This window comes from Rhea pennata, chromosome 10 (genome assembly GCF_028389875.1).
Source record: "Rhea pennata isolate bPtePen1 chromosome 10, bPtePen1.pri, whole genome shotgun sequence".
Taxonomy (NCBI): Eukaryota; Metazoa; Chordata; class Aves; order Rheiformes; family Rheidae; genus Rhea; species Rhea pennata.
The window spans coordinates 9,469,874-9,491,467 of NC_084672.1; the positions used below are offsets into that span (position 1 = coordinate 9,469,874).

General features: G+C 47.3%; 1 protein-coding gene across 1 annotated transcript; it reads left to right on the top strand.

Annotated features, from left to right (window-relative positions):
- Positions 1–12,686: 12,686 nt before the first annotated feature.
- Positions 12,687–21,364, top strand: MINAR1 (membrane integral NOTCH2 associated receptor 1). Its single transcript, XM_062584140.1, has 3 exons — positions 12,687–14,984; positions 16,491–16,745; positions 21,167–21,364. The coding sequence occupies exons 1-3, from the start codon at positions 12,687–12,689 to the stop codon at positions 21,362–21,364; spliced, it is 2,751 nt and encodes a 916-aa protein (XP_062440124.1).
- Positions 21,365–21,594: the final 230 nt, after the last annotated feature.

The window sequence follows — 21,594 nt, forward strand, 5'->3', positions numbered from 1 at the left end:
GCGAGAACGTAAAATGTATCAAAACACCAACTTCCGTCTGATGGAAGAAAAAATAGAATTTATCTTCCTAGCTGCAGAGGTTTTTGCCATCCCCGAGCCCCTTGGCCCACCTGCCAGGAAGGAGAACTGCTTGTCCTTTCACTCACCAGTGGCTTGCGAAGACTCTTCCTTCATCTTCCAAACTGTAAGGCCAAAATCAGGATGAACAGCTCCATCCTGTAGGACAGTGCGAAGCTTTTCTCTGCAAGTCACGCCATGCTGGCGTTGTGGAACGTACAAACCGGAGAGGGGATGGGGGGCTTCAGATGTTAGTGCTTCCCGGTTGAGTGTCCTGAGGTGTTTTAGAGGCACAGGGATATTTTCAGTAGGTGTGTTTCATTTTTATAGCTGTGAAGGGATTAAGCAGCAGACAAATCACCAAAGCAAATGAGAATTTCTTCATTTCTTGATGTCTTCAGTGGAGACTGCAGGCTTTTCTGGAAGTTACGTTTTAATCAAATGCTAACTGCTGAGCTAAACACAGTGGTTATTGAGTGAAATGCTATAAGATATGTTATTCTGTGAGCTGATGAGCTAATAGTCCCTACTGGCCTTAATCTGGATGGATATTTTGAGGGGATTCTATAAAAAGGCCATCTCAATAAATAATTACACAGGGCAATAAAAGCAAAGATGTTTTTGAATTCCTTGGTGACAGTAAGAACTTTAAAGACCATTCAACTTATTACCTAATTGCCAGGGACCACCATCTGACATCCGTCGATGTGAGTGGAAAGTCTCTGGATTCAGTGGGCATGTGGTCAGACCACGTTTGGGAAAACGGTGTGAGGGCTAACGGCAAGGCTGTGCCACCCTCCGCCTCGGACCATCCCTGCAGGTGAAATACCTTCCTTCAGGCTTTAACTCTCTTGGGAAGTTTTTTGGATTTTCCTTCAGAAAACCTTGCTGTGTAAGACCTGGGGATGAGCCAGTAACCAACGGGGAGACAGATTGCACAGAAAATTCACCTGCATGTGCAAGAAATCAGCACGTGCTTTGCACAGCTTGGAAATACCTGCTCTCTCCGGTACTCGGTATGGAAGGTAACACCTTCCCCAGAGCTCACACAGAACAAATACGTCTGCAGCCCCGACCCCAGACCTCAGGCAGCCTGTTCAGCTGCGGTCAAAGAAATCGTGCAAAGCAGCCAGACGGTTACCGGTCAGGCTGGCTGCTGGCTTCACCTGTCGGATCAAGAGGGACTGGTGCCTTAACAGGGCGAGCAAAGGCGAATGCAGATAAACGTGAAACACGCTGGCTCCATCTGTGCAGCTTTCCAGTGATCTGCAAGATGTTCATCCCCTTCCAGGGGCTGCGTCTGAAAAGCAGCCCCTCATATATATATACACCCAAAATGAAAAGCCCAGGTGAAGGCTCACGTAAGAAAAGATGGGACATGAATATAAATAATTGAGTTGTTCTGAGTGAAACAAGCTTAAATATAAAGTTTCTCTTCTTAAACAGATTATCCTGCAATTACTTCAGTCATCAATGTCTGTGTGCACGGTCTTAAAAGTCCATTTTACAAGTGCTGGAACATGCAGCATGGAGAGGGAGGGTTTTTTGTAGGCATTTGTGCCAGCAAAAGCCAGTTGTTCACACACCCACTGGAAAGCAACTGAACATGGCAGATGGAAATTCATTTAAAATTGTAGACCAGTATTCACAAAAATATTTTATATGTCCATCTCACTTCTGAGTTACGTTGTTCTTTGTAAATATATTAGGTGGGAAAAAAATACCCCACTTCTGCCTAGGACTAGTGTCAAGTGCACCACTTTGAGGAATTTGGCCTATTTTCCAGTTAACGCATTTGATAAGGGTGTATGCTATTCAACAGACAGATCTGTTTTTTTTTTTTAATTTTATTTTTTTATTACTTTTCAGATGATCCTGTGCCAAAAAACGTTTAGCTGAACAAGAAGTTTGCCCACTATCAATCACTCACTGATACCCACTGCCAGCATGAAGATGCATCTTTCCAGGCACAGCCTGCACGCATGCTGGCCACCGAAGCCAACTTCAGCAGTATTGCTGCCCCACTGAGATTTCGGAGGAAGTGCAAATACGAAGTGCCTGGTAAAAATAGCAAACTGCAGGCTACTTATTGCTAAGTGCTATTTAACGATGCAGGAAGTTTCAGTATTTGTCTTAACCTCTGAGAGAAACAAATTTTTCACTCGGCCCGTGGCAGAGACGGGAAGAGAGCGGTTTCGGCGGGGACTCTTTTTCTCTAGAGCGTTTGCCCAGCCTTGGCTGTGGTTTGTAGTCCTCCACCGATCTCCCCTGGTATAAGCAGCAACACCACCTGACTGCCGTGTTAGCTGTGTAAGAAACGTCCGGGCAGAAGAAGGTGCTAGGTATGGTCGGTCGTGACCCGGTTAAAATGAAATTTATTTGCTTTCACCTCTAAGTAAAAGAGATTCTTCAGGAGATGATTGAGGGAGCTCCTAAAACACTAAGCTGGTTGAAGGGCTTTTTGGTATGTTGATCTGCTGGGGGGGTTTTGTGTGTGTTTTTAATGGTACAAACTTGCCTAGAGGTAGCAACAAGTAAGGTGAATAAAGGGTTTATTCCATAGTGACTTCTGGATGCTTAAAAAATGAGCGTTTGGGCCGGTCCCTTTGCCGTCGCTGGGCCGGGCAGTTTGGTGTAAGCCCTTGCAGAGCCGAGCCCTTAGCAGCTGTGCGGTGTCGCGGCCACCCCCGAAGAGACAGAGCAAAGCAGGAGCCTCGAGCCCAGTCGCCCCGCGGTTTATGCCGGTTCTTTGGCTCAACGTTGCTCCGGGGCGGACGGGACGAGGCCGCAGCGGGCTGCGCCGCCGGTCGAGGCTGGGAGACGAGCGCGCGCGCGGCCCAGGCTCAGCGCAGCCCTCTCGTATGGGACCGGATTTGTGCCGGGGGGGACACGATGAGACGGCCCCGGGGGAGGTGGAGGCTGCGGAGGAGCAAGACGAGACACCACGTGTGGAGCGAAGGGAAGGAGAGATGAAAGGGAAAAGGAGAGCGGAGAACAAAGCAGGGATGTCGAGGGAAGGCAGGGAGGGGGGCAGGAGGCAACGGCGCTAAAATGAGATGGTGAATGGGGACGGGGAGAGCTGGTCCCCCCTCCCCCCCCGACGAAACTCCCACGGAGGCTGCTATTGAACCCGGGGCGCGTGAGAGCCGGGAGCGGGATGGAGGGAGCGGGGGAAGGCAGGAGGACAGGAGGTCGCTGCACACCGGCAGCGTGCCCTGCGCTCCGGGAAGACGTTCCCTGCTCCCTGCCCCGCCGCCATGGGGCACCTCGTTGTTTCCCCCTTGTCCCCCATATCCAGAAGGGCCAGACTGGAGCATGCACCACCCAGGTCAGGGGTTTTTTGCGAGCTAACGGTCTCGTGTTTAGAAATCTGCAGCACACTTAACTGTTTCAGACGAATTTCTTGCAGGTGATTCCTAATTATGTGCTACCTAAAAAAGAAAAGAAAAAGCTAATGAAACAAAACCCTTCCTATCAGTGAAATGCAACTTCTGTATGCTGGGGGGGGGGCAGGGGGGAGGGAGAAATGAGGGAAACGGAAGGAAAAGTGGCCAAAGCTTCCTCGCTCTGCGGCCCCTGTTTGGAGTTTGACTCCTCTCCGCTGTGGTGTCCTCGCGAAGGGCCACTTGATGGATGCTGAGCGGCGTGCTGAAGAGCAGGTAGGCAGTGAAGCCGCTAGCTGACACCCAAATCGCAGCACTCCAGCCCACAACGGCGCACGGCCCAGCAGCACGTGCCTTTTCCAAGAAGTGAAATTCCAGAGGTGGTTCCTCATATCCCTCCCGTTGAAGCCCGGAGCTTTAAAACTGCTGCGAATTCTCAATGAGATGTTTCATATCACAGCTACAACTCGCCAGCACTGACTCGGCCGGACAGCCCTCCTCCTCCCACGAGGATTCGGGGTCGTAAATCTGGGGGGTTCCTGCCGCTCGGGGAACTGCTGATCAGACATCCTCCTTCCAAGGCGGTCAGGGAATACATTATTGACCTAATTATTATCTTTATTATGCTCCTTTAATTTGTCGTAGGACTAAGCTTCTGGCATGGGAGTGAACACGGGCAACCTGTCACTGCTTTTGTCAGGATGGTCAGTGAACCAGAGCGGAGCTGCTCATTAGAGCTTCAGTCGCATACCAAGCCTGGCCAAAACCAATGGCATCGACCAGTTCTGGACTAGCCGTCAGAGATGTTTCCTGCTGCTTCCCTGGTGTTTGCAGTTCTGGAGGGTAAGAGAAAGCTTTCTTGTGACTCTGTCCCATCCGGGTTACCTGAAGGCATGTCCTGCAGGAAGTGGTATAGGGCTGAAATCATCCAGCCGTGCCTTTTATAAGTAAATGGCTATTTACAGGATAAAACAGCCTGGAAAATGTGTGGAAAATAGAACCCAAGGACATTGCCTCTTTCAGCGCTGTTAAGTAGTGGTAAGAATGAATGTCCAGCAAACACCTTTGTCCTCACCCTGCAGACATGTATGTTAATCTTCTCTTGTTCTATTAGTAGCTATGTGCATAAGTGTCTTTACAGGTATTATATACACACTGAATTACCTAGTGTTCTTCAAAGTCGGTGGAAGGACTAGCACATCAGGGGCTTTCAGATGAAAACCCTCTCCTGACCTCGTGTTTCATCCAGGAAAGCAGAGATACACTTATCCAAGGTGGTCAGAGTAAGTAAAACACATAGTTTTATGCTGGTTTCCCAAGCTGATTTGACGTTCGTGCTTTGTGTTAGTGCCTATGACCCTTTGAATCAGTTCTTCTAGGAAAGAAAACCTGGTATTCTGCTTTCCAAACGGGAGTAATGAGATGAGAGGGAAATAGTCTTTGACATCGTAGCGTTTTACTCATCAGCAGCCCCTCTAATGGAAACTGCAGCGTTTCCCGGGCCCTTCGGTAAGCTGGCCGCTGGCGAGACAAAGCAGCGCTCTGCCCTCGGGTGAGCTCCCTCCCGCGAGGCGAGGGCTCACTCGCACGAGGACTCGCCCTCGCAGCGAGCGGGCCCCGGGGCGCCTCGTGCGCGGCGCCTGGCCCGAGGGGACCGCGCCAACCCCGCTGCCCGAGGGCCACCCTGCTCCGCGGCGCCCAGGGCCTGCGCTGGGAAGGAACCGGATGGACAAACCGAGGAACTGGGAGTGTGCAAGGATGGGTGCTGGGGCAGCAGCTGCCCCCGTGCCTCGGGGCTGCACCCGGGGCTTCGCCGCCCTGCAGCACTTTGTGCCAGGCTGCGGCCGATCTGCCCGAGTTTGGGGGAGAGAAATCCGGGGCGGGAATGTGCGACCGGGGTCGGGGCGGCTCGGGGCCCCCCGCCGCTGCTCCCTACCCGGGAGCCGCCGAGACTTGCCGCGATACCGACGATAAATAGATGAAGAGACTCCAGAGCCGGCCCGATGCTCCCCGCGGGGCCCCCGCGCCGGGCGGCCGCCGCCGCCGCCGGAGCTGCCCCGCGCCCGCTGCCGCAGCCCCCCCGCGGCCGCGCAGCGCCGGGGCGGCCCCGCTGCGGCGGCGGCGGGGGAGGCGGGTGGGGGAGGCTCGGCCTGTGCAGCCCCCTCCTCCCTCCCTCCCTCCCTCCGTCTCTCCTGTGCCAACCTGCTGCCGCCTTTGTCAGCGCAGCCCGGCGCTATGGCATCCTGCCGGGGCTCGGGGCTGGGGCTCTCCCTCCTCCTCCTCCTCCTCTTCCTCCTCCTCCTCCTCCTCGCCGCGAAGCCGCTGCTGCGGTGGAAGAGCCGGCCGTGAAGGCAGGCGCCCCCCTCGCGGAGCACGGGCAGGGGGCAGCCCCCAGGTGAGCCCCCGGCGCCGGGGGGAGCACGGGGGGCGGCTCCTCCAGCCCTGAGAGCCCCCTCGGGGAGCGGGGTGCTGGGGCCGGGGCGGCGGGGGGGTAGGGGGGTGCTCAGCGCCGCTGTGCCCCGCCGGGCACCGGGTGCAGGTGAGGAGCCCCCCGGCCCTGCGGTCCCCGCCGGGCATCCCGGGGTCGCATTTCTTTGTCAGGGAAAAGTGGGGCGCAAAAAAATCTTGGAAACTCCTCCTGCGACTCCGGCACCTCCGCTCCAGTCCGGCACAGCTGGATCCGGCAGCTGGGAGAGGAGGGAGCACGGACACCCTGCCTTTCCCCCGGGGGTCGGTGAACCCGGACGAAGGGGGAGCGCTGGGGATGGGAGCGCGGCAAGGGAGGGAGCTGCAATAGCCGGGTCTAGAGAGCCAGTGGGGGCAAAGTCAGCTCCGGGGTGGCGATGGTGGTGCCCGAGGTTTGCCTTGCAAAGCAGTCCCTGCAAAAAAACCAGGCTGACCACGGATGGAACGAGTTGTTCACGTTTAACTCGATTAGACCTTTCTGCATCTGATACTGTTTGCAGTGATGCCTCATAATGCAAAGATTTCCAGGAAAAAATTAACATGGATGTGTTTTAATAATGTATTGATGGGACAGTATTCTCTGTGCATGTGTGTTTGTATGGGCCAATAGTTGGCAAAGAATATCCACGAACATATGATGCAGTAATAATTCAAATAATTCAATACACCGTTTAGAATGATTGTTTGCACTTTTCCAGACCACGTGAAGTAGTCTCAGCCTGAGTTACATAACTAAACAATACAAATGCTAAGACTAACATTATTGTGTAATAAAAAAAATATCATATGGCAAACCTTGTTCAACTTGAGCTCTGATAAAGCCATAAGGATATGCTGGCTTTATCCATAAGTTCCCAATGAATTTATGTGCTAGGAGGCATTAAGAACTGATGATTTTTTTTGGGGGGGGGGGGGGCGGGGGAGGGCTGAAGTGCTTGCAAGAGTCCTTTTACAGTGTAACCTGCCTCCGTGAATAAGCTGGGTTTGCAAAGCATAGTTTTATAAGGCTCATTCACACAAGATGAGAACCTGAAAATAGCAACTTGTTTCCATGCTAGTTCAGACCAAAAAAGCCAGGTGAACTGCAGATTAGATTAGTGGTAAGGGTGTAGGGTGCGAAATATGCATTATTTTCGTGCAAAATAGCAGCAAGCTATTTGCTAGAGCTAGTGGACAAGCTCCTCCAAGCTCCACAGAGCATTAGCTCCCAGGCTGCAGGCGTTTGCCCCTTTGAGTGAATAAAAATCACCCTGGTGAGGCAGGGAGCCAGCAGAGATTTCATAGCTGCCCTGGGGGCAGGAGTGCATGCAGCTCCCGAGCACCCGAGGTGGCGGTCTCAATGAGACAGCATGCATCTGCTGGTCGAGAGGACCCTTCTCCTTAGGGAAGGGAGCAGAGAAGCAATTGCCATTGCACGGATGGGGCTCCAAAGTGTGCTTCTTAGTTTTCTTCTTAATGAGCAGCAGGAGGCAGGGGAGGGGAAGAAATGAGAGGTGTGAGGAAACTGGCTTTGTTTCCGAGACTATCAGCTCCCATGTGTGTGCGCGGTGGAAGCCACGCAGGGCTCGAGGTACTCGTTTGTCAGAAATTCCTTAATGTTTTGACAGGGAAATGGATTTGAGTATGTGAAAAAAACCAGAAACCGAATTCCATCGCAATGCATTACATGTTTCACACAAGGCGTGCGTTTGCCTGCCTTGTTTTATTGTATCTGGCGCTGGTGAGACAGGCTGAAAGATTTATGAGCTCAAGTTAATAGTAAAACAGCATATTACAGGCTCTGTATTAATGTTCTCCTGCACTGAAGTAGCTGGCTCTTTCTACGTGAATTTATGCAAGGATCGCTTGCTCTATCTGTCACCACTGTAATGGTTTTATAGGGTGGCCCATCACTGTTGAGGGGAGATGCAAAACAAGGATGCTGTTTCCCTCTTGGCAAATCAAAGGGAGAGGGAAATGATGACTCCAGCAACTGCATTTGTGCATTAGCTGAACCTGCTGTGGATATTGGGAAACAGGGAGAGCAAATGTCAGAAGCACAAAGAACGGGGAAGGAAATGAAGGAGGAAATAACGGAGGAAGATAACATAGACTCTCTGCCGGTGGTCATGATTCAAGCTCATGCAAGGCATGTTTCCATCCCGTGGTTGCTCAGGAAAGTCTGGTGGTGGACTTTCTCTTGAATCACATGCCAGGATTTATCTACCCTAACATGTGCTCTCCTTAGTGGATGCAGCAGTGCAGGGTTTGTGCTGAAGGCATTACCTGGGAATGTGACCATGGGAACACAAGTTTTAATTTCATAAATCATTGGGGATGGGAAATTTACAGTATAATCTTGCCCAGCGCTGATTTGGGAAGGTGATGAGGAACAGAAGCACATTCTGGCCCAAACAAAGACTCCTTGTCTTGACTCTGAGGGGAAGAAAGCAGAGTGGAAGAGTGCACAGGTTTCCCTTGTCTGGAGGACCATGGGGGAGAGGTCTTACGGAGAACTAAGGAAACGACAAAACAGAATAATATATCCCCTTGTGCAGCAGAAAGCATTGCTAGGGATGGACATTGCAATCTTGATACCTCTGGTCTGCTCCTCTAGAAGCTGAAATAATAGGTTAATGTTAAGATGAGAGCTCAGTTCATTGCTCTTGGTGTAGGGCAATAAGTTATTGATTTGTGGTAAGCTGGAGCTCATCTGCGTACAGCGAGAGTCAGACCCCATCGATGAGCTGAGCAATATGATGCTGTAGGAGTCTGTGTAGTGATATAATTGTGCTATTAGAGCTGCAGATGTCGAGTCTTAGAAGAGCTAAGTCAAAACGACCCTCTCAGTGTTACTATAACAAAATCTTTCACAATAAAACGTTAAGTGGTTCATTTGGTCAGAGACTGTCTTGCTGAAAACAATTAAGCTAAATACTGTCTGTGTTCAATCAGCTTGATGCCTCTGGAGACCAACGTGAGTTGGGGACAGAGGTGCACAGCTGCTGCGGGTAGCAGAGGTGAGGCACGAGGAATTTGGTGGAATTGAGGCCATCCGAGCACGCCCCGTGCTGTTGTCCTTGCTGTGGGTGCTTTCATTCGCTTTGCTACTTCTGACTCATTCATGACCCTGTACTCTCTCTGAAGGATCGAGTGCTTATTTTGGATCTTTGCATTTATGTGCCATGTCCAGGTCTATTCCAGTCCCATTTTGAGAGATAATGAATGAACCTGGATCTAACAGCTGAGACAGTACGTGGCCAAGTGCTACATGGCCAAAAGCTTGGCACCTGAGATGTGACAGCTCCCTGGGTGACTTGCCAAGAGGCACCTGTCTCAGTCACAGGCTGTTACATGGTTTGACAAAAGACAGGATAGCTTAATGTGCCACTAAAACCCTGGGCACTAGGTTTGCCTGATATTTATATCCCTGACTCCAGAAACAAAGTTTCAAGGCCTTTATAAGGGCACTACATCCCATTATGTATTTTTTCACAGCCTGAATCTGCCGCATGGACCACAAGCATGAACCTGTAGTATGAGGGAGCACACATTTCTATGCCCAAGTAAAGCCCAGAGGCACCTGTTCATACCTCAGTGCGTTCACACCAGAAAGCTGTTAACAGCCGAAGGGTGAAGAGGAAATTGTTCCAACTCCTAGACTGCCTGCTTTTCCTGAAGGCCTATATCTGATATTTGCAACCTGCCTTTTCAATTCCCACCTTCCCATACCTGAGCCTCTGTCGAGCAAATTGGTAGGATTGCCACCTCTCCAGGTTCAGTTCTCCCCTTCACCCTTCTCTCAGAGCCTCTGTCACCTCTTCGCCTCCTCTTTGCTTTACAGCTGACCACCACCTCTCACAGTTTGGGGGTAGGAACCATAGGGCAGAGACATCCAGAGGTCCCATCCCGAGCTAAACCAGGCCTGGCAGAGTACCTCTGCTTGGGATCTGCACTTGGGTGCCCTTGCCTCACTGTTTGGGTGCTAACTGGAGTCCCCAAAACAAGACTCCTTATCAGTACTTGTCTAGTGAAATAAAAGCAGTACAAGATATGAGGGTATTCATTCCAGCTTTTGCTGAATTTACTGAACTTGTCAACCCACAGCACCTGTGAAAAGCTGACAGCACCTAAGTTTTACTGGGTTCACAGGGGTGGGTTTCAGAAACCAGAACTGAAGTTAAAACCTTTGATGGGAAGTGTACTCTAAGAACTGCTTTGTGCAAAGTGGAAAATATCTAGCAAATTCTACCTAGGATATCCTCATTGGGATGAGCGAGTACAGCCAGTGTGCTTGGAAGGAGTTGGGGAGAAAAGGGGTTGAGTGTTTTAAGAATTACAATACTTCAGACTCGCTACTTGTGCATTTTAGCAAGAGTGGGAACGAGGAGAAAGCAGGACTTTGGCAGGCCAGTGCGGAGAGCAGAGGGTGTATTGGTCTGTGAACACGCATATCCGTGTGAGGGTTGGGTGAGAAGCTGTGAAGCTGTGAAAGAGGGCAGGTATTTGCTTTTGTTTGTGCTCAGCATGTAGGTGACAAAAAAAGACAGATCTCCATTTTTGTCACAATTGACAGATTTATAACATGTTAAAAGTTGACTTGCACCCCCAGGCCCCTGACAGCTGGAGAACTTTCCTGGCTTCTGCAAGCCCTGCATTTGAAGTTTGTTCTGGGAGTGCTTGGTGGCTTTGGCAGTGGGTAGGTAGAGCCGTTTGGACGTAGCCTGGAAGCCTTATTTTCTAATGGTGACATGTTGGAGAAATACAAAGTCCGTCTGATGAAGAGGTTGTGCCTCCAAGCACACACTGATGATAAAGAGAAAAGGGATACAGCCATCCTCCAGCTTTTAGCTTTACTCTCCACAGCCGAGCACTGAGGAATGTAATATTTTTGCTCTCTTGTCAGCTAGCAGAACTGTTCTCCTCTGCATATTACAGGAGCTTTAAAAGCAAACATGCACGCAGCAGAGGTATTGGAAAATCCCTATGGCCATTGGTTTCTGAGAGTGGTGTTTACATTCACAGAAGTGCATTCATGCTGTTGCTCCTCAGCTTCTGATCATAGACAGCAGAAAAATACTTCTTAAATAAACAGCCAGGTCTGCATGGAGATTTGCTTCGCGTTCTTACAGGCAACCTGGTAGCTTGCTTTCCTTCCTCTCTAGAAGATGGTACTGTGGCATTAGCTACCAAAGTTGATGTACTTTGGCTTCTGACATGGATAGTGATGGCTCGTGTGTACAGTGGAGCCAAGATGAAAGGCTGTGAGGGAGGGAACAGGAATCCCATGTCCCTGGTGCTCAGGAGTCCTGATGTTTCTGGTGGGGAAATGATTCTAATATGAAATAAGAAATCTTGTAAAGCTGACTTCTGTTCTTTTGCCTTTTGGATAGATATTCTGCCCTTGATGAAGGTAGAGACACTAGTTTCCAGGGGCATTGGAAGGTGGAAGTGAATGGAGGGGAGATGCCGTAGCTTCTTGCCGAAGGGAGAATGGTTTTGTCATTCCTATCAGCAGGAATAACAAAGAGAAGGTGTCTGAACATAGGAATTGCTGGGCTGCATCATTCTGTGTTCTGTCTAGTCCTGTAAGCTGTCTCTCCTAGTAGTTAGCAGCAGAGAGACAGGAATATTTGCAGTAGGCAGGTATAAAATAATCTGCCCCCCATCAGCTTCTTTTCCTAATTCGTAACAGCTAGAGATTGATTTCAACCCAGAAAGCATGGGATTTGTATCCTTCCTCACATGTTTGCTTGTGTTAGCTGTGCTTGCTCGAGCTCTTCTTGTTATCCGTAAACACACGCAGCCTTTGCTCTCCACCTCTGCCCCACCATTTAAGGACGGTGAATGGCATTACATTCCCCCGGTTTCTCTGGGAGTGCATCATTGAAGAGAATATTTTCTGTCCTTGATATTTCTCAGTCTTCAAATTTACCCTGATTTGCAGTCAGCACTCTAGCATCTGCTGGATTGGTTTCAAGATTCAGCTTTTTTTCTTTTTTTTTTTTTTTTAACATTTTCTGCTTTTTTCTAAATTTTGCATTTATTGCTGAAATGGGGCTCATTCACATTTTCAGATAGAACAGGACTAATCTTCCATTCCTGAATCATAAACTCAGGAAAATGTATTTCTGAAAAAAGCATCATGGTATCTAGAAAAGCTAATTGAAAATAGAGGAGAAGATAATATTTTCAAGTATGCAAGATGGTAATTATCTGCTCAGATTCTCCCCCCCCCTCAAATGTCAAAAGTTTATTGCAGAAAATCTTTATGAGAGTCTTTTACAGTCAGACATGAGAACAGCTGGGGCTGTCGCGCTGTGGTGGATCATTCCTGGTTCCCGAGCAGGGCCTGCAATTGTTGCCAATTTGACACATCTGTACTTTCAGCCTCCTCTACACTGATAAGATATTTTGTGAAAACCCAGTAGCAAGTGGGCTGTGACCGTATATATGCCATTAGTTCAGATGCTGCAAAGCTTCTGCTATTTTTCCACTTGCTCGCGTTAGCGGACAGACCCACAGACGTAAATGAGCTTCCTTGGATGAGATCCTGATTCCGCTGAAGCATTACTGGCTTTCTCGGTGCTAGGATTTCAGCCCTGGAGTTTGGAAACGTGAGGGTGGGATATGCAACCAAATCCTCAGTCCCATAGCTAGGTAGTCAGGCTAGATCTATGGCTGAATAGAGTGTCCTGAATATTATCTATGTGTGATTTACTATCTTTTTTATTTTCTGTTGTGTATCACCACAGAAGTGGAACGCAGTTTCCAGGCTAAACAACCAAATACACGTAAGCCATGGAGACCAACCAGGAATCCTCGCTTTTCCTAGTGAAGATTTTGGAAGAACTGGATACTAAGCAGAATACTGTTTCTTATCAGGATCTCTGCAAATCACTGTGTGCGAGGTTTGATCTGTCCCAGTTGGCCAAGCTCAGAAGCGTGCTGTTTTACACTGCTTGCCTGGATCCCAATTTCCCAGCGACTTTGTTCAAAGACAAAATGAGATGCACTGTAAACAATCAGCAATCAAAGAAAATCATGGTTGCAGCAGATATAGTAACAATATTCAACCTTATACAAATGAATGGGGGAGTGGCCAAGGAAAAACTTCCAGTTGCAAGGCAGAAAGTAAAGAAGAAAGAATCGTTTGAATCCTGCAGATCTGATACGGAGATCTGCAATATGGCAGACTGCGTGCCGAACTGTGAGCTGAACGACCAGGAATTTAACAGGGGCTTTTCAGCCAGAAGGTCTTCAAAATGCAGAAAGATGGATTGCAAAGACTGCCAACAATTTGTACCCTCATCAGAACCAAACTTCTTACTTGGCGTTAATAAGGAGATGAAGGGCCGGGCTGCCTCCCTGGACAGGCTGCAGGCTCTGGCGTCCTACTCCATTGCCACGTCTCCGCCATGCGAGATGCAGAGCACGTATTTCCCAATGAACATTGAAAACGAATCGATTTCGGACCAGGACTCCTTGCCTATAAATGCAGGTATAAAAGAGACCTTCATTTCAAATGATGAGCCATTTGTGATGCAGTCGTGTGTCCAGAAAAGAAATATATTCAAAGAAGATTTTCATAATCTGATTACCATATCTCCCAACTTAATACCATCCAATAAAAAGCCAGAAGATGGACACAGAGAGCCTCAGAACAGGAAAGAAAGCTCTAAGCAGGCTTTCTTCAACCACAGCTTTGAAATGCCATATAGCAGCCAGTACTTGAATCCAGTTTATTCTCCAATACCGGACAAAAGACGAGTAAAACACGAAAGTTTAGATGATCTTCAAGCTTCAACTTATTTTGGCCCAACCACTGTTCTTGGGCCCCAGGACACCAAAAAGTGGACTGGAAAGCCAAGCAAACAAACTGCCTGGCCAGCTAAAAGCTGGAGTTTAAATACTGAGGAGGTACCAGACTTTGAACGATCATTTTTTAATAGGAAGCAGTCCGAAGAGAAGCCGCGATATCAGAGTTCAAACAGCCCATCTCCAAACTTTCCTCCAGCTGACAGGCATCAGTCCTATCTAAATGCCAAGGACCAGCAACCAATTATACAGGCAAATTACGCTGTCAAACAAAATGGGCATAAACCCAAGGAGATTCCTTCCATCCTAGATGTGGAGAAACACGAGCCAGTCAAAAAGTTTAAGGATAAAAGCATTAATTGTACTCCTGTTCAGATCTTAAGCATTGACAGAACCACTAGTGTTGGGACACAAACGGAGCAGCAAGTTCTGGACCACAAAAAATGCAAGGATTTGTGTGCACCGAGCCAAGCCAAGTACGGTGAGCGGCACTCGCTAAAGCAGTCGGATGATGACTCTGAAATTGTGAGTGATGATATCAGTGACATTTTCCGGTTTTTGGATGACATGAGTATCTGCGGATCCACGGGAGTGATGCAGTCCTCATGCTACAACAGCACTGGCTCCTTGTCTCAGGTACATAAATCTGACTGTGAGAGCTCACCTGAACATAATTTGACTAAAATCTCCAACGGGAATGTCAGTAACAAATTAGATAAAGTGGTCCGGGCAGATATCAGTAATACAGATGATGAACTGAAAACGAGTGTCTGCAAATTAGTTTTGAGGATTGGTGAAATAGAAAAGAAACTGGAATCTCTCTCGGGTGTCCGAGAAGAAATCTCCCAAGTCCTGGGAAAATTAAGCAAGTTGGATCAAAAAATTCAGCAGCCAGAGAAGGTCAGCGTACAAATAGATCTTAATTCTTTAACAAGTGAGGCTGCGTCAGACGAAAGTAACTCCCCACAGATATTTCAGTGTCACAACACTCCTCATGCAGGCAAACTGGAGAACAACCCAGAATGGTGCTGTTCAGATGCCAGTGGAAGTAATAGTGAGAGTCTTCGAGTAAAAGCCTTAAAAAAAAGTTTATTTACTAGGAGGTCATCAAGATCATTAACAGAAGAAAATAGCGCAACAGAATCCAAAATAGCAAGTATTTCAAATTCTCCCCGAGACTGGAGAGCTATTACTTATACCAACCAAGTTGGCATTACAGAAGAAGAGATGAAAGAAAGAGATGGAGGAGAAAATAAGGACTGGCACAGGAAATCTAAAGAGGTAATTTCAACCTTAACTCACGTAACTAGATTATTTTTAAGCGTTTATTATGAATGTCTTCCATACTTGTCACAAGCCTCAGGGTATGGCAATACTTTGCCCTGCTGTATTATGCCTGTCTTTATCGTTATCCTAATTGAGTGATTTTGTACCTATATGTTCTTGCTTGGCAGCTGCAATATGGTCAAGTTGTTCCTAAAAGCACTTTGCTCTTTTGCAAAGGAAGGGGATTAATTTGGGTAAAATCTTTGGGAGAAGATAATGTTAATCATCAGCGGCGATAAAAGGAGGCCAGGTAATTAACTTGGTGAAAAGAATGCAAGGAAAATTGTTACAATCTGAAATTCTCTAGTGGCTGTTTTAGAAGGGTTATTTTGAAATTCCATTGTGATGGCTTTTATCAGAGAAGTATATGCATATTTAAAAGGCAACAAAATAAATAGATATGAATTTCTCAAGAAGAGAAATCTTGTGTGTGCAGCGTGAGACACAAACTGTAATTATGTTTTCTTTATCTGATTGTCATGGTCATTTACGTGGGTCTTAAATCTCCTATCGTAGGAATGCAACACAGTTGTGGTCTCCTTTCCGTTATTTGGAAAAATTCTGTCCGTCCCTCCTCATAAATGCCACCACTGCTATCTTAGGAAATTGCATAGCCCTCATGGCCATCCTTGTGCTGTGCTCTGATTGCTGCTCAGCTTAACCTGTGGATGTTGCAGGAGGTCATTTCTATTTTGTGGACAACGGAGCCCAGTAGAGAGGTCCGGGGAGGTCCTTCGTAAATCAGGACCATGTGACAAGGTATGCCTTGTCAGGAGGGGGAAGAAGGGCAGAGAACTGAGGAAGGAGAGGCGGAGGCTGGATGAAGACAAGTACAACTGGAGGAACAAAAAATCTTGAGTTATTAGCAGGTTGTAGAAGGGGCAAGAAGGTTACCTTTTTCCAAAACCATGGCACTTCTGCAGATCTATGTATACAGGATGAAATACGGACTTTGAAAGTCCCTTCCTCACTCCTGTTGTGGACCACGCCTGACACTGGATTAGTACTGTGGATGGTGTGGTCTCAAGGGGGTGCTGCCTGGTGGCTTCTCTCAAGATTTGTTCACGCTGAGATTTGTTCTTGGAGCAGAAATCTGGAAGCCTGCATTGGGCTCTTAGCTTTTCCAGATCAGCTAGGCCTTTCTGAATGTCAGAGCCATCTTCAGAAGAGTTTAATAACCTGTAAACAGTACAAAATCTAAATTTCTACTGCTGCATCAGCTTTGCATTCATGTAATGGTGAATGTGGGGTTGTGCTTGTAAAATGCTTCCCTCATCCGGTTGTGAGAAGTGGGTGAACAAATGGATTGGGGCCGTCAAAACCTTTGTCCTAGCTGATACTTTTCTTACCACAACTTAAGCATTACGGTATAGTGGGTTTGAAAGGAATATCTCTGTCCTTTGTGTTTAACCCCCTCATAGTGCTGTTTCTTCTCTCAAATTCTTTTGAACCTTGTTGCAGGCAGACAGGCAATATGAAATCCCACAGCCACATAGACTCTCTAAACAGCCAAAAGATGCTTTCTTGATTGAACAAGTCTTTAGTCCTCATCCATACCCTGCATCACTCAAGTCACACATGAAAAGCAACCCGCTCTACACAGACATGAGGTTGACAGAGCTGGCTGAAGTGAAACGCGCCCAGCCATCGTGGACCATAGAGGAATACACAAGGAACTCGGGGGATAAAGGCAAAATTGCAGCATTGGATCTACAAGTGAGTCCTGTTTGTTTCATTTGAATGGCTTGATCACGTGTAGGTGTTGCCAGAATATGCATCTAGGAGAGGATTTTGATAGCTCAGGAAGGAGCTGTGCAGTTTTGAGCCTCTAATCTTGCTGATCCGCATCCATCCTAGCCAGAGACAAAGAAAACATGGATATTTGATTGCTGAAATGTGATCCTTGACAGAGTTGGTTCTCCCTGTTCATTCTGTAGCAGAGATGTCTGCCAAGCCATTGCTGTGTTGGTAGCTAAAAAGAGGAGACTGGGGATGAAGAGAAGAATCAGTCCCTGATCACAGAAAGGGTGAGTGGTGCAGAATCTGTACTAAGTGGTGCAGTTTTTCTGAACTACTCATGAGAATTTAAGTCTTGGGGGGTTTTCCATGTCACTAGCAATGTGATCATGAAATATCTGTAGAAGACTTCTAAGATCATTGTTCTTACTAAAATACGTCACTGTTGCAGCTTTAAAGTAGCTGTTGGAAACGATGATCAGTAGATCCACTGGTTGTGTGTTTTGTTAGTGTTAGTTAGTGTGTTAGTTAGTGTTTCCATTCAGCTTGAAGCGTGCCTTTGAAATGAATCTCTTGATGGTCCCCACTTGTCTGGATTTGGTTCACATTGCAGAGTGGTCTCCAAGAGAGCAAACCATTTTTTTTGATGAAACTATACCACACATTGTGTTCTCAGAGCAAATGATGCACTTCCAAAAATTAATGGGCCAGACTAGAGCTAGTCCAGGGTACCTCCCTCCCTGTGAAGGCAAATGGGTAGATACTGGGACCCTACTGTTTCTACAGATCTGTTCCTATCAGGTTACGCAACCCAGTAACGTGCACATAACCTCAAAAACAAACAAGCAAACAAGCATGTTCTTCTGCAACAAGCAGAGCAGAAACTTACTGAAAGATGAACCCAAATTTTAGATTTAAATTTTCTGAAACTATGGTGCATTAGAAAGCAGGATCCTCATTTATAATGGGCCACCCAGACCCAGAAATGGGATACCTGTGTTGGCATCCCCTAATAAAGAGTACCTGCCTGGCCCAATAAAGGCAAGGAAGGAAGGAAAATTATCTGAGCACAAGTTTAAAAAGGAAATATGAAGAATGCATTCAAAGGTGTGAAGGCTGAGCACTTATTGCAGTATTTGATCACAAAACACAAAATGCATGACATAATGAAGTCCATGCTGATACAAAGAGCATTGTGCATCACTTACGTACATATGCATTCGTACAGCAGCATTTATTTAGACAAAAATAGGAATGGTGGAGGGGACTGGTGCCACCCTCAGGCATTTGGGCACCTTCAGTGTGTCTGCATGCCGCAGAGCAGAAGCAAGAGCTGCGTCAACTAGCTATAGACCTGCAGCAGCTGGGCCACACTGGCCTACAGCTCGAGGGCTTTTTGGCACAGCACTGACATACTTCTCTGTTAGACACAGTGTAGTGCAGCAAGCAAAGATCGCCAAAGCTTGTCCACCAAGGCAGGTGGCAAGTAAGAGAGTAAGAGATTCGCTGCCAGGCCTCCCCTCTCAATAGTGTCATGTTGAGGTGCCTAACCATCAACTTAAGCCATAGCGTAGGATTAGGGTACTATATATAAAGAGTCAGCCCAAGCAGAAATGCCGTGCTGCCGCCTCAGGAACCCATGTTAGCTGTTTTAGGATTAAAATGATGACCCACACAGTACTACAGTGCAATTCTCATGCATGTTCATGCAGGAATCTGGGCACAGGAAATTTGCCTCATGGCTCAGCTCATGCTAGTCTCTCTCACCAGACCAGCTCCTGTTTCTTGCTGTGGCTAAAGTGCACTCAGGAAAAAAAAAAAAGGTGGGGAGTAGTGCAAAGAACAGGCTGCATCTTGCTTTGGCAGCCGACTACTCCTTGGGACATAAATGCATGAGAGAGCTGGCTAAATTCCTCTCCCTGGCACGGCAGACTGTAGGCTACAGTAGGAATAGGCTGCAAGGGGTTCCTCTGCAGCAGGCAGCCACTAAAGCGTTGCTTACCTGCTGTGCGGAGGCAACAAGGGCAGTGATATTTGGAAGCAAAATTCCCCTGGGAGAAGTGTGCTCCATCTGGTCCTCATAGGGCCATTTTGTTCCATGTAAGCAGCTCTGTGCGACTGTGAGCAAACCAGAGAAATCGGCTTTATTGCTATCATTTATCTTTAGGATAAAGGTGATAAAACTTTACCGATTTGATTCTCTCCCTCCAAAAGGACTGTCAGAAATGCATCTCTTCTGCAAAGCCCATGTCTAGACTTCATAAAAGAGCTTACTGACAAACTTGAAAAATAGACACAGGTTGACGTGTGAGTTTTTTTCCTAGTGATTAAGTTTGTTAGAACTGAAAGTAAATGCCTCATGCTTTAATGAACATTCCTATGTCTGGCAATGAAATGAGGAGGAAGCTGATTAACAGTAATGGACCTTTTTAATAATGCATCTTCCTTCTGAAGTAGTTAAAAGGTCCATATCAAACCAGCGAGTCCAGATTATAATTTCCTTGAAGTACAGCATGGCTATCTTTGTATTATGATTATTATTTTATCTGTTTATTTAAAATTTCCCTTGGAGCCTGGCAAGTTTGTTGGTCGTCTTCCTTTTGAAAAAAAAGGTTACAAAGCTACAGCGAGGCCAGAGTTTGTCCCAGATCTATCTATGAGATTTCTTCCCATTGCTCTTTGGTGATGGGCCCCTACGACGAGACGTACAAGCAGGCTGTTTTCTGGTGCCTTTAGAGAAGAGCGAGGATGTTTTTCACAGTTTACTATTCAGAAGGCTGGAGCAGGTCGTTCGCAGGCTGAATGGTGCAGTCTCGGGCTCAGCTGATGGTCTGTGTTTTAACATGCTGACACTGTTGGAGAGATCTCCATTAAACGCTCATAAAACTGTTGCTTAATTTTAATTGTTTGTTTTTGGGGTAGCTCTAAAATCGCTTCTTGTAGTAGTTCCATACATACAGCAAATGCTGCTTTCAGGCAAAGCAAGTTCCCAGGCAGGAGCTTGTAGCCACAAAATCTGAATTAGCCAATTAAAGGCTTACTCAAATCCCTCTTAAGTCATGGGAGTTTCTTTGTGCGGAGTCCAAGGAGCTTTGGATCGGGCCCATGAGGAAAGATGTGTGTTAGACAATTCTCACTGGAGCATTTTTGTGTGGAATCTTTTTCATTTTTGAAAGAAATGGCCTTTTGGAGCCTCAGACACAGGAGACACCTTCAAGAAAAAGCTGTCATTTTTCAAAATGTTCTCTTTCCCCCCCTGTTCACATTTCTATTTTCTTTCTGCTGATAAGTGCAATGTAATGTCTAGGGCTTGTTTTTTCCACATTTTTTCCTCCATTTTCGCTTGCAGAAAGGATGAAGGGAAAAAACAAACAAGGAAATGCAAAACCTGGAAAGTTCAAAAATTCTAAAGAAGCAAAAAAAAAAAAAAAACTTTTAAAAAAATAGAAGCAAAATGTTCAGATAGAGATGCTGATGTGCTGATGGAGCTCCCCACACTGCCTTTCATTTTATGAGCAGCTCAAATTTCCTTCACGTTTTTTTGGTAGCTTGTGAAACGAGAGGGCAAAGTCTCTCGTTTCTCAAACTTACTCTAAGAGAGCCGCAGAGGGACCCAGCGCGCAGGGCGCTGCCGCCCGCGGGAGCCCGGACCGCGCCCGGCGTTAGAGGGTCCCGTCCGCGGGGACGGCCCCAGGGTGCCGGGTGCGGAAGCCGCTCGACGCCGCGCGCCCCCTTCGTGCTGCCTCCTGCCCCCCAGCCCGGCGCTGTGCGGGGAGGCAGCGGGCGAAGCCCCGGGTGGTGCTGCCGGGGCGGGGGGGGGGGCACCCCAACAGTTTATACAGGGAGCTCAGCCGTCGACAGGAGGGAAGGTGTGGCGAAAGTAAGAGTAAAAAATTGCAGGAAAGGCAGGAAAAATGTGCCCTGCCTTTGCAAGCAAGCTATGGGCGCAAAATTAGGGTTATCTTTGTAAAACAGAATTCCTGCGGAGTGTATGTTAAGAACCATTCCCATCAGTTGGGCTTTACCAATTTAAAAAGCGGTAACAGACCAGTAGTTGCTGACATCCCTGCTGTCTTGCAGGTTAAAGAGATTTCATTTGAAGGCCACCCAAGATGACAAAAGTTTCCAGGAGACCAGAACGACATGAGGGATTTTGCAGCAGAATTATACTGTTGCAGGAGTTTATTTTTTTGCAGTATTCTGTTGCCGCTTTCAGCAGCCTTATGGAATTGGATGAGGAGAAATTGAGTTGAAGGAATGCGAGAAGCAGCAATAACCTACTTGATTCTAACAGCAGCCCCAAATGCAGTTGGGAGACCGTCAGGCACATCTGCTTTATTTATTTATTTGATTAATGACAGATCCCAGACAATTAACAACTGTTTCCTTTTAATTTTTAGACTCAAGAATCTTTAAACCCAAACAACTTAGAATACTGGATGGAAGATATTTATACTCCTGGCTATGATTCCTTGTTAAAACGGAAAGAAGCCGAGTTCAGAAGAGCAAAGGTCTGCAAGATAGCTGCCCTGATAGCAGCGGCAGCTTGTACGGTTATTCTGGTCATTGTAGTTCCCATTTGTACTATGAAATCCTGACTCCGCGGACAGAGCTGTGACTCCTACCTGTGTGTATTTCAGATAGCTCATGCTGTGTTTCAAACATCTGACGGCAAAATCGTGATGGATTTGCTATGGAAGAATGTCCTGAGGATGTCCTGATGGAGAATATCGTAATCGTAGGAAAAAAAAACAACACGAAAAACGCTTTTCGAAAAGTATTATTTTAAATAACAAACCATGTGGCAGAGTTATGGGAACGTGGTTCA

What these genes read in the sequence shown, in the direction of transcription:
- MINAR1 (XM_062584140.1), top strand. Translation starts at nt 12,687, where the DNA reads ATGGAGACCAACCAGGAATCCTCGCTTTTCCTAGTGAAGATTTTGGAA. An exon ending in GGCACAGGAAATCTAAAGAG is followed by an intron (nt 14,985 to 16,490) that starts GTAATTTCAACC and finishes ACCTTGTTGCAG; the next exon opens with GCAGACAGGCAATATGAAAT. An exon ending in TTGCAGCATTGGATCTACAA is followed by an intron (nt 16,746 to 21,166) that starts GTGAGTCCTGTT and finishes TTTAATTTTTAG; the next exon opens with ACTCAAGAATCTTTAAACCC.